This window comes from Rhineura floridana, chromosome 11 (assembly GCF_030035675.1).
Source record: "Rhineura floridana isolate rRhiFlo1 chromosome 11, rRhiFlo1.hap2, whole genome shotgun sequence".
NCBI classification, from domain to species: domain Eukaryota; kingdom Metazoa; phylum Chordata; class Lepidosauria; order Squamata; family Rhineuridae; genus Rhineura; species Rhineura floridana.
In genome coordinates this window covers 36,652,181-36,670,081 of record NC_084490.1, presented here as the reverse complement: position 1 = coordinate 36,670,081, position 17,901 = coordinate 36,652,181, and the positions used below count along the sequence as shown (strand labels likewise).

Genomic DNA, 17,901 nt, shown 5'->3' with positions numbered 1-17,901 from the left:
GTCAATTTCACCTTAGCAAAGCAAAGACATAGGCTTGAAAGTTTATCTATAGCAAAGCAAAGCTGGTCAGTTTCACCTTTAAAAAAGACTTTGTTAAAAGGAGCTTGGTTCTTGGAGGATTTGTTATCTGAGGTAAACATGTAAATAAAAATGCATTACTGTCCTTATAGGTTGATGAGAAAGAATTATCAACATGTCTTTGCCTTCAATTTTGCTATTGATAAGATAAACAGGGATCCAAACCTACTACCCAATATCTCCTTGGGGTTCCAGATCTATGATAACTTCTTCCAAGCAAGACTGAACTATGATACCACCCTGTCCCTGCTATCAGCACAGAAAAATGGCTTCCCTAATTTCAAGTGTGGAAGGCATAAGAAGATGTCAGCAGTCATTGGAGGGCTTAAATCTGAAGCTTCTATTCAGATAGCCACCATCTTAGGTCTCTACCAGATCCCACAGGTAGGGTTATGTGGAGAGGAAGTTTATAAATGCTGTGAGGAGGAAGCACCAGTGCTGTCATGTCTGTAAGTCTTTGTAGAAGGACATCATAAGAAGTCAGGTCAGGCTGAAGATAGCATGAAGAGATAAAGTAGAAACACTGACGGTGAGTCATAGACTTAATTAGGAACCAGAAAGTAGAAAACTGAGAGAAGCAGAAGAGTGAAGAAAAGAAGAATTGTTGGGGCTCATTCTGTCCTGCCCACAGAGTAAGCAGTTTGGAGGAACAGAGAAAGAAGAAATATGGGAGGAGAAAATGATTTTGGGAGGAGAAGGGTCACACTTTCAGCAAAGAACAAGCAGCAGATATACTGGAGTCAGGATCTGGGGCAACAAGTGCTCAGATGAACTGTTATTTCACCACCCGTTACAAAATCAGTTATAATATTTGAAACCAGGCATTCACTACACCCAGTTTTGCATAGAACTACTTCTGTTATATAGTGCTTCAGAATATTCATCACATATATTTTCGGAGAAAGCCTTTTCCTTGTAAATATTGTAAGGGATCAGCTTTGAATGTGAGTGTATGTGTTTGGGGATTTATGCTATGGTTTGGTTCGTTGTGGTTTATTTATATCTCTCTAAATATTAGTCACATCCAGAGCTGAAAATACCATACTTTTTTTCTCCAGCTCACTTATGGCACATTTCACCCAGTACTGAGTGATAAAACGCAGTTCCCTTTTACCTACCAAATGGTCCCAAATGAAATTATTCAGTATGAGGGGATAGTGCATTTGATTAAATATTTCAGATGGACATGGATTGGCATTGTTGTTTCCGATGATGACAGTGGAGAAGAGTTTGTGCAAAGCTTGAAACCTATGCTCAGTAATCATGGTCTCTGTGTTGCCTTCACAGAGAAGGTGCCATTAATCCTTTTCCAGTCCTCTAGTGGATCAACATTTAATATATTTTCTAAGGGAAACATTCTGTCAATTCTTAGTAAGAGCAAAGCAAATGTGATTGTTGCACATGGGGACACTTACTCCATGCAAGGTTTACAAGTCATGTTGTATACTGAAGATTACTTAGGATGCAAACCCAAAGAGAAAGTTTGGATCACCACAGCCCAGTGTGACTTCACCTCAAGTATTATTTTGAGTGGCTGGAACCTGAAATACTTCCATGGCTCCTTCTCCATGACAATCCATGGAAATGATGTGCCGGGGTTTCAGAGTTTTCTTGAGACATATGACCCTCGCCAGCACCAAAAAAGTTCATTTATGCAACAGTTCTGGGATGCTGCATTTGAATGCAGCATCCAAAATCCCCACGACAGCATTCCAAATAAAAAAAGTTGTACAGGCCAGGAGAAGCTGAATAGTCTTCCTGGAACTGTTTTTGAAATGAACATGTCTGGCCAGAGCTACAGTATCTACAATGCAGTCTACATCTTGGCACATGCTTTACATGCTGTTCACTCACAAGGACAAACAGTGATGGCAAATGCCAACAGACTGGATCGTCAGGCAGTGCTGCCATGGAAGGTAATGTTAGAAATTTAGTATCAGCGCTTTGCAATTTGCCTTGCTAGTGTTACACCTGCTGCTAGTGAAATTTAGATGTGCTGAGTCTTTGATGGACTTTACTAAATGACATAGAAAAAAACATTTAAAAATTCTTTACTTATCAAATCCTGCCCTTGTCTGAAAAGAGCCCTGGGTGGCAAACACCAAAATGTTAAAATTATAGAATTATATATATATATATAGAACATTTTAAAATCAATTAAAACCATCTAAAATCAGTGAAAATCATTGAAAGCATCTAAAAACATTTAAAGCAACTGCATACCTTCACAGTTATTAATTTCACGATTTCCATGTCTAGTATCTATCAGTCATCAAATGCCTGGGTAAATATGAATGTCTTTATATTTCTTCTGATGTATTGCAGACAATGAAAATTTTCAATGAAGATTGTAACTTGTCCCCTCTTTTTGGAAGCATTTATAGCAGGGATGGGGAACAAATAGTTGTTGGAGTCCAACTCCAATCAACTCTAGCCAGCATGGCCAGTGGCCAAAGTTGAGGGTAGTGGTAGTCCAACAAGATCTGAATGGGGCCATGGATTCTCCATTCCTGATTTATATCTTCAGCTGCGGCAGCTGCCAAATGGTAGCATGGAAATTCCAATGTATTGATTAGTAGCTATTACAATTATCAGTGGAGGGAAAGGTATATTTGAGAAGCTTGAGATAAGCTTTAGAATTATTCTTCATTAATTAATTGAGATTAATATTTGCTGATATTTGTTACCTGATTTAGGCCTGGTAAACCTCCCAATTTCTCCCCTTCCTTTCTCTTTCAAGGTATTGTTATAGTATTGTGGGGTTGGCCTGAATGACATCTGTGAGTCCCCTCCCAGCCTATAATCCTGTGCCTGTAAAATATATATATTGTGTTGGGGAGACCTGCTGAACTGCTCAGACCAGTTCACTTAATAAGTTAATAGTTCCTGGCCAAGTCAGTCTGTCTGTTAATGGGCCTATTAAGTGGCCACTCTGCATGCTAAAGGATGTGGTCTAGAAATCAAGTGGGGAAGCAAGATGTGTTGGAGTGTTAATACATCTCACACTCAGGTTGTATATATGTGTAAATAAGCCATAGAACCTAAAGATACCATGGTCTCCACTGACCTTCATTCCACGGAATCCAAGCCATGGGCTAGCGCAGGAAACCCTGGAAGTCTTACATCACTCAGAGATGAAGTATATGCACACATGAATATATATGTTTACTTTCTCTTTCCTGTGTCAGATGACTACATTTGATACGTAAATGTTATTGTAGGTTTCCACTGCAGAGGGGAAGGAGGTAGGAAAAGGGCAATAGATGAAATATTTTAAAAAATCAGCACTAATTGCCTTATTCAGACCTCTCATAGGTACCTGCAAAGATTTTAAGGTCTTGGAGAAGACTTTTTCTCTGCCCCACAAGCATCTGAGGCCTGCTTGGAGGAGACTCAAGAAAGGGCCTTTTGGGTGTCTCTTCCAAGGCTTTGGAACTCCCCTCCAAGAAAGGTCTGTTTAACCTCCTCTTTAATCTGGTCCAGTAATAGGGTTTTATTCTATTTTGGATGATAGACCAGGACTATCTGGCTTAGATTTATTCTCTAACAGTGTCTGTAACTGGAGAAGGCTAATTTTACCTTCACAAACATCCGTTAGATTCATCAACATTGGATTACTCTAATATACTTGACATGAAACATCCACAAAAGTATTTAAAAATTTAAGCTGGTTCAAAATTTAAGCTAGATGACTCTGTCATCCCGTCAGCTGTCTAAAGGAAGAAGTGTGTGGCAGAATCTGACCTGGACTTTGCTAACTGCTCTACTTCTGAATCTGATGTGAGAAGATTGCTTCCAGGGAGGAGCTGCTGTTTATCAAGGGCAAGACAGAACAGCCACTGACTATCAGCAAGGAGTTGCTGCCCTTCTAAACTGCCAGAATCTTCAAAGACATAACTGTGAAATAAAAATTGTAACATTAAGAATTGGTGACTGAACTTGCTTTCCCCTTTCCTCCCATTCCTTTTTCCTTGTGTGTCATGATATTTTATACTGACAGCAGGGACCATGTTAGTACTGATTTTTGTAATCCATTTTCAGTGCCTTTTTGGCTAAAGGGCACAGTATAAATTCCTTAAATAAATAAATTAACAAAACCATTTTCCTCTTTACACCAACAGCAAAGGGTACCACTTGGTTTTTGCATTCAAAGTGAACTAAGGTACTAAAAGGACTGTCTCTTTTTGTCTGTTCACTTCTGTCTATTCACTGAAGTCAAAAGGAGAGGCCTTTATTTTTGACTGAAGTACATTTGGTGGGACTAAGAGAAGAGGCCTTTTCTGTTATGGCATCCAAGATGTGGACCTCCCAGTACTTATGGAGATCCATCCATTTCCCCCAGCCCTTTATAATGTTCTGGTGCTACCTGATTATGTTTTGTCCAACCACCTGTTTCTTTGGGGTGTTCAATCTTTTTTCATCTGCTAATGTTATTCTTGCTTTATTTATTTAGATGATAATTTATGTACCACAATTCTTTAAAATAACAACACAGCTCATAACAAATCATTAAACAGCAATTATTAATATAAGCAGCAGAAACTAATCCAGTTGTCTAATCAGGTCTCTCCTCCTCCATATGCCCACTGAAAAAGGTGTATCTGTAGATGTTAGCCATCTTGAGCACATCACTCTAGACATGTGCGGTAAAACTTGGGCCACATTCACACCATACATTTATTTCACAATTACTACACTTTGAACAGTCGTGGCTTCCCCCAAAGAATCTTGGGAAGTATAGTGTGTAAATGGTGCTGAGAGTTGTTAGGAGACCACAGTCCCTTTCACAGAGGTACAATTCCCTGGAAAGAGGGATTGACGGTTAAATCTCTCTGACAATTGTAGCTTTGTGAGGAGAATAGGAGTATCCTAGCAGCTCTCAGCACTCTTCTCAAACTATCCTTCCCAGTATTTTTGGGGGGGGAAGCCATGAGTGTAAAAAATGGAACAAATGTATGGTGTGAATGTGGCCTTAATGCTACACTCATACTTTGGGAGGGGGAGGGGATTAACTATGGAAAGACGTAAAGAGCAAAGAAAATTGAGGAAGGATGGGAGCATATCAATGACGTTATCAGGAATAGGGGGTTACCTTTATAAGTTCATAAGGTAGACAAGGTGTGTTCTTCCATTTAATCTTTTTTTTTTAACAAAAGCCTCACACCACTCTCTGCGGCCAGTGTTTCCCAAAATGCCCAAAAGAGGATGTCATGATGTAATATCTTTTCATGGGCATTTCAGGAAGTGTGGCTGGCTAGGGAGACTGTGGACACACTGGAGAGTGGTGTAAAGCTTTTGTTTTAATTATTTTTTAATTTATACTTATAGCCCACCCTTTACCAAATTGTCCATGGTGGGCTGTATACAATATCACAATTTAAAACAATACACAGTTCATTGAAATGATTTAACATCACAAAATGAAAGAAAATCACAGTAGGAGCAAAATACAAGTGCAACAATATAGCAACACACAGTTTCAACAAATAACAAACCTCAGCCACTTTGACAAGTTAATAAAGTAAGTGCCAATCACCAATTCACTACCAATTACACTAAAACCCTTCTACTCCTGAAAGCATCAGGAAAAAGTCTCCTGATTTCCTGGTAGTGAAGATTTCATGCAACTGTTGTGTGTGTTGAACAGCATTAGTAAGTAAATAATCTACAAATCCTGACATTTTGTTTTCCCATCTAGTTCCATTCATTTCTGAGAAAAATTCATTTCAACAACAGTGCTGGGGTTGAGGTATTCTTCAGTGGAAATAGGGAATTGTCTAGTGGATCATATGACATTGTAAACTTAGTTGCTTTCCCAAATAAATCCTTCATCCGAGAAAGAGTTGGGATGGAGGATTTGCAACCTTCCTCCAACCAAAGGTTTACCATTAAGAAAGAGGCCATTATATGGCCCAACAGTTTCAACCAGGTGGGTCCTCCAGATGTTAATTACTTGTGACTTTGCTTCTTTAACAAAAATCTGTGGGATAAAACTTACAAATTGATATTAATGAATCCTGTCTTTTCTCTTCTGTTAAAAACGTGTAAGATCTTATTCTCCAGCCTCTAATTCTTTCGGGTTTTAGTGACAGAGAACTTGCGTTTGGCACATACCCAGTGGACCTATATAGGGAAAATATACTTATAGTGCCCATATTAGTTGGATCAACTGAAACAACCTGAGAAATTTACTTTGAAAAAGATATTTTTCTCAAGGAAGAATCAGCTAGATGATATGTAATACTATGACCTTGCATCAATCTTGCAGCTGATTTATGCCTAGAAATCACAAAAGAGATGTCGGGGGGGGGAGGGAAGGTGACTATGATAAGAATTATCCCTTAATAACACAGTACGTGCACTAGCCTTAGATAGCAAGATTTCTCAATGTAAACCTATGGAAAGAGGAGGTTTTTTTGAGACTTAGACCCAAATATAGCAAGAACACTGTGACTGGATTGGGATTTTGTATCTGAAATTATGTATTTATTATTGCAAACAAATAGTGAATATATCATATTATCCTAAACTAGAGCACACATACTGTATATAGAAATAAAATATGCTTCACAATGCAGATACTTCATAGTATAACTAACAAAGGGGGTGTGTTTTCATGTGTTTTGTTGCTCCATTACATTATAAATACACCCAGGTTTCATCAAATTGATGTGAAGGCTATCTTCCCTTTCTGACTCTAACTATATTACTCAATTTTATCATATTTACTATGATCCATATTAACATTGCCCAATCATTGAGTGCCAGAGTTCTTGGTTTCCAACTATGACAAATCAGCAAATTGGTGGTCATTAATACATTCAAGACCATTTGTCTATCATTTGCCAAGACCTGAGATTCATAAGTAGGTATTTCATTTTAATAGATATTGATGTTCAGCAGATTCAAGTGTATAGAAATGAATTGATAAACTGAATTTACCTAAACTGAATTTTCTTATTTTTATGGTTAGACATTGCCCCATTCGATGTGCACTGACAGATGCTCCCCAGGATACCACAGAAATGTTCATGACGGAGAACCATCTTGCTGCTATGATTGTTTCCAGTGTCCAAAAGGGACCATTTCAAACCAGACAGGTAGGTAATATCAAGTATTCAAACTGAAAAAAATGAATTGAGATCCTATAATACATGCCTGGATATTTCTGCACCTGGAATGTTGTAGTCATGTGTCCATGCATGTGTGCACATGCATTACCAAAGTTCAGATTAGTTGGATAATGCAGAATGTTTCCCTTGACCAATTTTTTTTGTAAGAAATGAAATGCCAGTACTTATGTATTGATAAAAAAGCTGTGGGTGCCAGCAAAAAAATGGCTGTCATGGGCAACAAAAAAAGAACATGTAGCAGTATTCTGTACCAGTGAGTAATGTCACAAAAACACCCTCTCCTTGACTATGGGTGATAAACTGATTGTAATCCGCCTAATACAATCAACCAGCCATGAGCTATGTTTTATTAGGTGCTTGACCTCCACATTATATTTTCTGTTCAATCAGAAAACAATCATAGAACATTTATCTAGCCATTGTAGATTATTGCCTGGTTTTCTTTGTTGGGCTGGTTGCATGTTGCAAAGCCCTGACATACAGAAAGCTTATCTTTTTTTTACAGATGCATACCAGTGTGACAAATGCCAAGTGGATGAACATCCAAACAAGAAACAAAACAGATGTATCCCCAAAGTTATAACTTTTCTAGCCTATGATGAGCCATTGGGGATCAGTTTGGCTTCTGCTGCACTTTCTTTTGCTCTCCTCGCAGCCCTGGTGCTTGGAATCTTCATTAAACACCAGGATACACCAATCGTCAAAGCCAACAACCAAGATCTTTCCTACCTGCTGTTAATCTCCCTCTTGCTCTGCTTTCTGTGTTCCTTGCTGTTCATTGGACAACCCAAAAAGATGACCTGCCTTCTTCGGCAAGCTACTTTTGGAATCAGTTTTTCTCTTGCACTTTCTTGTGTGTTGGCTAAAACTATCACTGTGGTTGTGGCATTTATGGCCAGACGCCCTGGAAGCAAGATAAGGAAATGGGTGGGCAAAAGACTATCAAATTGCATCATTTTTATGTGTGTTCTCATTCAAGTTGGCATTTGTACCATTTGGCTATTCACCTCTCCCCCTTTCCCAGATCTTGATATGGTCTCACAGCCTGGACAGATTGTAGTACAATGCAATGAAGGTTCAAACACCATGTTTTACGCTGTCCTAGGCTACATGGGCTTTCAAGCCTGTGTCAGTTTTGCAGTAGCCTTCCTAGCCAGGAAACTGCCAGACAGTTTCAATGAAGCCAAGTTTATCACCTTCAGCATGTTGGTGTTCTGCAGTGTCTGGGTATCCTTCATCCCAGCCTATCTGAGCACCATTGGCAAATACATGGTGGCTGTGGAGATTTTCTCCATTTTGGCCTCCAATGCTGGGTTGCTGAGTTGCATTTTTGCTCCTAAAATTTACATTATTTTATTGAAGCCCAAGGTGAACACCAGGAGCCACTACTTTAAGAAAAAGCATTGTTCAGAGTAACTCTCTGAAATATTTTTGTAATTATACAACTCTCTACCTGGGATGCTACTGCAAGGAAAGCAGTAATGCAAAGCCAAGAATTTGTGAGTCCTGCATGACAACACATTTGTATACAAGAGAATAAGCAATGTATCTTTTTTTTAAAAAAGCAGTTTATGTGATAGCATTCATGTTTCATATATCCTGTTTACAGTACTGATAAAACTATATAATAGTGTATATGCGGAAGACATATATATGTTATTTATTATTTCATTTATATCCTGCTTCTCCTCCAAGGAGCTCAAGGTGGTGTACATGTTTCTCCCACTCCTTTTTATAGTCACAACAGCCCTATGCGGTAGGTTTGGCTGAAAGACAGTGACTGGCTCAAAGTCACCAGGTAAGTTCATGTGCTGAGTGGAGATTTGAACCCTGGTATCTGGTCATACCCCAGCACTCTAACCACTTGACCACACTGGTACTCATGCTGTCTGTCTGTCTGTCTGTCTGTCTGTCTGTCTATCTATCTGTCTATCTATCTGTCTATCTATCTATCTATCTATCTATCTATCTATCTATCTATCTATCTATCTATCTATCTATCTATCTATCTATCTATCTATCTATCTATCTATCTATCTATTTATCTACATATGCCTGACCCTCACCAATTTTATCTACTCCAACAGTCCTCTTAAAGCACAACACCACTCCATTTCTTCAGTGTGGTGCACAAATCATTTCTGTAGAATATGCTCTAGTAAATAGGCATTTAATTACACAAATTATGACAACAGGAGGCCAAGTTTATCTTTTAAACAAATCCATATTTTAGCATTCACATATAATCTTTATAATAGAAGATTTAAGTCTGTATTCTCCTCAGCATTATTTCTGATAACTATCTGCCTGTCACCTCCTTCATTCCAGTAGTTAATTTTCAAGGAAATTTTCTGTTACAATTTTGGACCACGACAAAGCAAAACAGCCAGCTAGGCTTAAGGATTTCTTCTGTAGCAGAAGTTATACCCTGTTCACAATTCCAGCCCAAAGAGACAGAATCTAGCACTCTTCTGTATAGTCCCTGAAAGATTTCTCTGTTGTGAAGGCACCTTAAAATATATTTAACACACAATAAAAGAGACAATTGGACAACAGCTACTAGATTTGAACAAAGGTATGTATAATTTGTCTGCTAGGTCTCCAATGTTCCAAAAAGGGTCACTCTGCAGCTCAAGCCCTTGGCTTAGAACTGACTGCATAATCATAACAGACTAAGATTCATTGTTGCTTGCAGGGAGCCACACAAAAAGAAAAAAGAATAAAACTGAAGACATTTTCAATATACTTAAAATATACGTCAGCCTAGTAGAATAATATGACTAAACACTTTGATATGATTAGTTATTTGGTTAAGATATTTTCATCATTGTTACTTCACTGTGCAATACTCAGTATTTAAAAGCAGAATTAACAGAACCATAAAACTTGGATGGGACCTTGGAAATTAGCTAGTCTAACCTCCTGCTCAATACAGAAGCTAGCAATGTGAGACGCCGCTACAGTACCTCTGTCCAGCCACTACCTAAATACCATCCATCTCTTTCGAATTCAGACTGTTCTACTGCCAAAAACTCATACCATTGGGAAGTTTCTCTTAAGGTTCTTCACAATACTCTTGTGGTAAGAAGCCCACAGTTACAAGGACTGAGCAGCTTCTGCTTGGTTGGAATTATAGTCCAACAGCATCTGATAAGCAACATGTTCCTCACACTTACTCTATATATTTGGTTATTTGTATTTATAAAAGTATTTATATGCCGCTCCATGCTTTTCAATAGGTAGAGTAGCTGTCAGAAAATCCCAATTCTTTTCAGTGAGAAGGACTGGACTATGTAAATCCACAGTGTTTCTCAGATGATAGCCCTGTGGTATGAAAATCCCCATGCTTTTTGGAGGGGAGACCTGGGCAGAAGATCTACTGTGACTAGGGGTTACCAGATCTCAGGCTTTTGGGGGTGTTCTCCGGTCTCCGGTGAAATCACTCCCAAATACCTGGATCTCTGGCTTTCCAGACTCCCACCCATCTGCACATGAATGTTTGACACATGGCTCCGGCTGCCCCTTCCCAGGAGAGCCATCCTCGCTCTCTGCTTGTTGGGAAGGGGTCTGGGCAGGCCCCTGCCTCCCCGCCAGCCCACTCGCTTGTCACCTGCTGCCCCCTCCTGCTCAGCAGCCAGCTGCCACTGCCACATCCCTCCCTCCCTAGTCCCACCTCACCCTGCCCTCTCCTCCTGCTCAGCACCCAACACAAACTTTAGCTGGGGACACTCTCACCCAAGAAGCAGCCCACAGCTGCGGTGTCAGGCAGAGGATTGCCCAGGCAGCATGCGGGCAGATGAGTGGCTGTGCCATACAGGGCTCCCACTGGGCAGCGGCAGCAGCAGGTCTGGAGGGTGGCAGCGGGCTGTACAGCCAGGGGGGCAGTGGCAGCCAGGTGGCTGACAGGATGCGGCTGGGGGTGGGTGCATGCAGGTGGCATGCCCCCCCACCTAAGGGCCCTCCCACCCACATGCTGCTCTGCATGTGCAGCCTCTCACTTTGCCTCAGCTACATCTGCTACAGGCTCATGGAGGGCCTCTGGCACTGGGAATATGATACAGCCATGATATAGGGTATTTTGACAAAAGCTTGATCTTTGCCTTTGAAGCAACAGGAATGTTACCAAATTCTTCCAAGCTACACAGGAAGTGGATTGGACTGTGAAAGACCAACCCAAATTGTGTTTGCATTTTTACAAATTTGTAGGACAGCAATATCTCAGAGAGGTCAGGTCTCCTGCTCTCCTGGTGCATTCACGATAGCTGCCCAATTTCCCTGCTTTTTAAAGTTTGATAGAAATAGCTGTGGGCTATAGGTTCATTTTTAAACCGCAAGTGTTTTTCCTATTAGTGAATATTTATTTTTAATTGTATTTTTCTTGCTTCTTTTATATCTTATATTGCAGGGGTTCCTAAAGTGTGGTCCGTGAACTACCTTCAGGTGGTCTGTGGCATGCTGGCATTTAATATTCAAATTGATTTTTCATTGTATTTTATTACTTCCTTTATTTCTTATACTGTATTTTATTGTATTACAGTTTGAATTCCATAGACTTTATTTCTATGTAAGAAATTGCTATGTAAGAAATAAAAAAGCAATATAATACAATTAAAATCATACAGCATCTAGCACTGCACAATTGCTACAACAGACAGAAAAATAATTAAGTGGTCCGAAGGTGCCAAAAAGAGTACAATGAAGGCACCTGGTAATGTCAATAGGCAGGGAGTTCCAAAGCTGGATAAACTAATGGGAGTCTTTGCACCTCGTCCATCACTAAAGGACTGATTACTTACAAGAGCAAAACAAGTACTGTGTGGCACCTGTAACATGGAAAACACACCTTGAACTTGAACTTGTAGCAAATCAGCAACCAGTGCAGATTTCAGAGCAGAGGTATTATGTGCTGACAGGGTCTCACTCATGTCAACAATCACGCCACAGCATTCTGCACTAACTGCAACCCCCACGTCAGGTTGTGCTACATGGGGATTTCTGTGACCTTGGCTGACTGGCTGCCAGGATTTTTTTAGTTTTTGTTTTTGTTTAGGAATCCTGACAGGTTGTGGGATGCTTAGTTTTCTGCCTTACCCAGGGAAATCTTGTTGTGGTTGGTACGATATTTCATTTAGAAAAGCATCCCTGTCTTTTCTTTTTCTATTTGCATGTCATTTACCTTTATCCTCACTCCCTTTCATCCATTGAAGCAACAATAGTAGTTCCATGTGCTCTGCTCAACCCTCTTAAATCCACTGATGATGCACCTTGTTGTTTGTATCTTGCCCAACAGTGGTAAAAGAGAATTCACATACTGGGCAGCGTGACTGCAATTGTTGTTCCCAAGCTGCTGCCTATGAAGGTAGACCAAATCATGTGTGTGCTCTCTGTCAATTATATTCACTGGAATTGGGTTGGCTGAAGAAGTGAGTTTATAGCAGCCCACAGGGGAGAAAGAAAAGGGTAGAAAATCTTCTTACTCATTTCTCAGACCTTTTTCTGAAGTGAAGGGTTAAATCTGTAAAGAAATTTGGATGTTAAAAGGTAGGGGCAGGGCATTCCAGGCAGGGGGTTGCCAACCCTCCTTGGATATGGATATCTTTGCAGAGGATTCCTAGTCAAGCTTTACCAACAACACAATCCAAACCATATCTACTCAGAAGTAAGTCCTGTTGAGTTCTATGGGGCTTAGTCCCTTAGTAAGTGTGTTTAGAATTGCAGCCTTCAGAGGCATCCATCTTTACTCCTGAGTGCTCCCATCTTACATCTCCACAACACTAGGCTCCTTTCTTCCTACAGTGGCCTTCTGGTGACTGGCCTGGCCTGAGGGCACTTAAACCTTTTTTTTGCCAGAAGTGAATTGGCTAGATTAAATATTCCCTACCCAGGCTCCATCTAAAATTTTTATCGTAATCTCCAATCAGAGAAATGTTTTTGTTTGAATTGTATGGTCCAAGCAACTGTGGTTGAAGCTTAATGTATCATGCTTAATAACATCATTTGGGCCCATCCCCAACATCTCAGGGTTTGTGATGCTTCTGACCTGGCAACCCTAATTGTGACCTTGCTTTTCTAGAAACTGGAGTCCCCCAAACCCCAGTATGTTGTTTAATGGATAGACCTGGCCTCTCTGTTGCCATATGCCAAATATTAACCCCCATGTTTTTCACATGGTAGACCTAACTTTTTACACCCACACCTAGAACCCCCAAATTTATCTTAGGCTGCCATTTACTCCCCACCTGCCTCCCCAGGATTATTTCTCACTAACTCACACACACCTTTCATGCTGCCTTTCATGCCCTGAAAAGCACCACCTTCTCCCACCCTCACACCCCTCTACATACCCAGAAACATACTCAGAAACATCATAAAACAGTCCTCATGCTACACACTAACTTGACACTTCACCTCTCATTCAAAGCATATGCCACTCACTTCAACCTCTGTCACTCACTCATCTCATAAACCTTTATGCTCTCACATCAGGGAGGACACACTGCCCACCCATACACCATATCTGCCTCCTGTCTTCAGGAAGGGAGGGAGGCCAACAAGCAAGGAATAACCAGACCTTATATACACACAGTTGCTTGACACTCACTCAGTGACCTCACAAAGCCTTCCCCACTGACATTTGGAACCAGCCTCTCCACCTGCATACCTCAGCTTGCTCAGAGTTTGAAGTGGGGAAGAGGAAGGCAGCAGCCTGGCCTTATAAACATTCATTTGGTGAGGTCATAAAGCCTCATCCATTGACTAGCCTCCCCACCTACCACAGCCAGCTTAGGGAGAGGGAGGGAGGGAGGGAGGGAGCAGCAGCCTGGCCTTGTAGACACTCACTTAGTGAGGTCATAAAGCTTTACCCACTGACAGAGCTGACATGAAAGGCCATCCAGGGACCAGACTCTCTAACTTCTGGATACCATACCCATAGGTTTTCACAATGGGCAGACCCAGTATCTGGCCTTTTTCTCAGTGCCTGGGTGGAACCCTGCTTTGTCCCTTTGGCTGCCACCTTCCCCACCCCAATATGAATATTCAATACAATGGGTGTGCTCCCATCTTCAACCACAAATCCACAGACATTCCACAACCCCCCTGAATGAAGCTTCTCTGGTATCCTACTGGGAGGAAGGCCAGGATATAAATAAAATAAATAAATAAAGAAGCTTGCAGACTACTGGTGGCCCATGGACCACAGTTTGGAAGCCCCTTCCATAAAGGATTCAGCATTTCCTGAACAATATGTGACAGTATTAGGGATGACTGATACAGGAGGAGAAATTGTCCCAAGTTCAATGGAGGTAGCATTAGCCTGTTCAAACAAGGCATACAAATAGTCCTCTCCAAATCCACACATGCACTGGCTATGCCCATGGCTGCCATACATTTGGTGTCAATATGAAGGGGCCTTGCACATATATAGATGCAGATGGCTGGGGCTCTTCTGATTGACTAAGTTTCTCATTTCTTTAGAGTACCACTGCCTGCACACATCACTGCACATGTAGAGCATTGTTGCACCAATGACAAAAAAGTGTCTGACAGAGGGTGTACCCAGCATACTATTTGGCAAGTTTGCTGAGAATGGACTGATCATGTGCATGCTTATTGAGTTCAGTGGGATTTACTCCCCTGCAATCATGCTTAGGATAAGTGAAACTGACCACAGGGGATGGGGAGTGGAGGAGGAGGAGGGAGGGGAGGAAGGGCAGAGGGGAGGAAGGCAATGGGAGCAGGCGGGAGGGAGAGGAGAGGAGAAGTACAGGTTTGATCATTTGCATGTTTATTGAGTTCAGTGGGATTTACTCCCGTGCAATCATGCTTAGGATAGGTAAAATTGATCGGGGGAGGGAGGGAGGGCTGGAGTGAGAAGGGGAGGAGAAAGAAAGAAGAGGGGAAGAGAGGAGGAAGGGAGAGGAGAGGGGAAAGGCAGGTTTGATCACTTGCATGTTTATTGAATTCAGTGGTATTTATTCCTATGCAATCATGGTTAGGATAGGTAAAACTGACCATGGGGAGGAGAAGGGGGAGAAGGAAGGAGCATATTGGAGGGGGGCAAAGGAAGGGGGAGGGGAAGGCAGGTTTGATCATTTCTATGCTTATAGAGTTCAATGGTATTTACTCCTATGCAATCATTCTTAAGATAGGTAAAACTGACCACGGGGAGGAGGAAGGGGAGGGAAAGGAGAGGGAAGGAGAGGATTGGAAGGGGATAGGAATGGGGAGAGAGAGGCAAAGGAAGGGGGAAGGGAGGGGCAAGAGGGAGGGGGTAGGAGGGAGGATAAGGGAAGGTGGGTTTGATCATTTGCATACTTTTTAGGTTCAATGGGATTTATTTCTGTGCAATCATGTTTGAAAATGGAAATGGATTGCCTTCAAGTCGATCCCGACTTATGCTGATCCTATGGTAAATGGTATTCAGAGGTGGTTTTACCATTGCCTTCCTCTCAGGCTGAGAGTCAGTGAGTGGCCCAAGGTCACCCAGTGAGCTTCATGGTTGTGTGGGGGATTCAGACCCTGGTGTCCCAGATCGTAGACCAACACTGACCCGGGGAAGGGGCATGGATGGTAGGAGGAGGGGAGGAGATTGGGTGGGTGGGCATTGGGCAGAGGGGAAACCCCTTTCCTTTCCAAAAGAAAAGCATTGTGAACAGTATCATTGCTTTTCAGCATTCCCCCACCTTTTTATTCTACAGCAGGCACATGTAGCCTCCCACCCAAATTTAAACTAAGGTTATCACTGGCCACATCCACACCAGGCCTTTATTTCACTTTGGAGAGTCATGGCTTCTCTCAAGGAATGCTGGGAAGTGTATTTAGTGAAGGGTGCTGAGAGTTGCTAGGAGACACCCTGTTCCCCTCACAGACCTTCAGTCAGAGTGGCTGACTGGTAAACAACTCTGGCCATTGGAGCTCTGTGAGTGGAATAGGAGTCTCCTCTCATCACCCATCATAAACTACACTTCCCAGGATTCTTTGGGGGAAGCCATGACTGTCTTAAGTGAAATCAAAGTCTGGTGTGGGTGTGGCCCCCTGATTAGTCAAGCCCAGCAACTGTGAGTCTGTCTTTTAGAACACTGACAGTTGGTTCTTACTGAGCATGCCCGACACTATCATTCAGTTCAATGCAAAATTTCTTAAATTAATTAAAAATCAGCCAGGCTATATATTTACTTTTAAATTGCATAAGATGAAGGCCAGAGTATGGGGCAAAGTTAGTAATAGGATTACAGGTACTCTGTGAACATGGCTGATTTTTAATGAATTTCAACAAATTATGAGAACTCTGACAGAAAAAAAGTCCAAAAGGGCTCTGGGGTTTTTCTCTCTCTTTATTTTATTTATTTTATTTATTAAATTTATATACCACCCCATAGCCGAAGCTCCCTGGGCGGTTCACAACAGACAATATCAAAATACAATAAAACACATATTTAAAACAATTCAAACAACATTAAAAATGGGCTTCCTTAAAAAAAATTAAGTTTAAAACGATTATAACACATATTAAACAACATATTAAAACACTTATTAAAATGCCTGGGAGAAAAGGAAGGTTTTAACCTGGCGCCGAAAATATAGTAATGTTGGCGCCAGGCGTACCTCATCAGGAAGACTATTCCACAATTCGGGGGCCACCACTGAGAAGGCCCTTTTTCTTGTTGCCACCCTCCGAGCTTCCCTTTGAGTAGGCACCCGGAGGAGGGTCTTCGATGTTGAGCGTAGTGTACGGGTAGGTTCATATCGGGAGATGCGTTCCACCACATATTGTGGTCCCGCGCCGTGTAAGGCTTTATAGGTTAAGACCAGCACCTTGAACTGGGCCTGGAAACATATAGGCTTTGGACTGTATTCTCTCTGACTGATTTGTGTATCACCATGAAAACTGAGAGGGTTGTTAAGGAAGCATTTCTGAGTTCAGGACTATAAGTTTTGTAAGGTTTTGTTTTGAAATGAGCGTATGGGAAGCATCGGAATGGCATGGGGGTATTTTCAATTTAACATTGGGGAATGTGAAAAATCCACGCTGGCTATAGTATACAGCCACTCTTGTGGCTGTATAATAACTGAGTTATTTCTGGTTTGTTTCTGGTTTGTGTTTTGCTCTCTTGATAGTTTGTTTTAAATTGATTTAATTTTAGGTTGTTGTTTCATTCTATTCTGTTATGTTCATTATCCTTTATTATATTGAAAGCCACTTCAATCATTTAAATTAGACAAGTAGAATATCTTTTAATATAAAGTACCATAATATAAAGTGATCTCATCTTAAGGTGCATTATGGTTGTGCACCTGCTCTGCTCCATAGGCAGCCCCAGTGAAAGTCTTTGAAAAGGTGATTACCTCCCATGTAATTATTACAAATAGTGTAATTCAGTGTTCTCCAATTTGAAGCTCCAAGGAATTTCAGACATAACAGCCAAAATTATCATAAATTATTGTTTAAAAAATGCAGCTAAATGTGTTTGCACAAACCTTGCTCTTTGTGTCATTGAAAGCTTACCAAACAGTTTGAGGTTATATACTCTCAGATGAAAATCCAAGGCTAGAATAAGCACAACCACACTGTAATTTCCACTGTTTCTTTGTGTAGATATCCACAATGTTGTTTCACCTTCTATTGATTCTGTTACTACCTCAGGTCATGATCAGCAAGAAATTGAAAGGAAACTGCAGAAGTGACAGA

At 41.1% G+C, this 17,901-nt stretch overlaps 1 protein-coding gene across 1 annotated transcript; it reads left to right on the top strand.

Moving 5' to 3' along the window:
* The first annotated feature begins 381 nt into the window (after nucleotides 1–381).
* On the top strand, nucleotides 382–9,697 carry LOC133367985 (vomeronasal type-2 receptor 26-like). The gene is made up of 6 exons (XM_061592070.1): nucleotides 382–462; nucleotides 1,137–1,994; nucleotides 5,777–6,007; nucleotides 7,052–7,178; nucleotides 7,717–8,579; nucleotides 9,590–9,697. Exons 1-6 carry the CDS (start codon nucleotides 382–384, stop codon nucleotides 9,695–9,697), a joined length of 2,268 nt encoding a protein of 755 aa, XP_061448054.1.
* The last annotated feature ends 8,204 nt before the right edge of the window (nucleotides 9,698–17,901 follow it).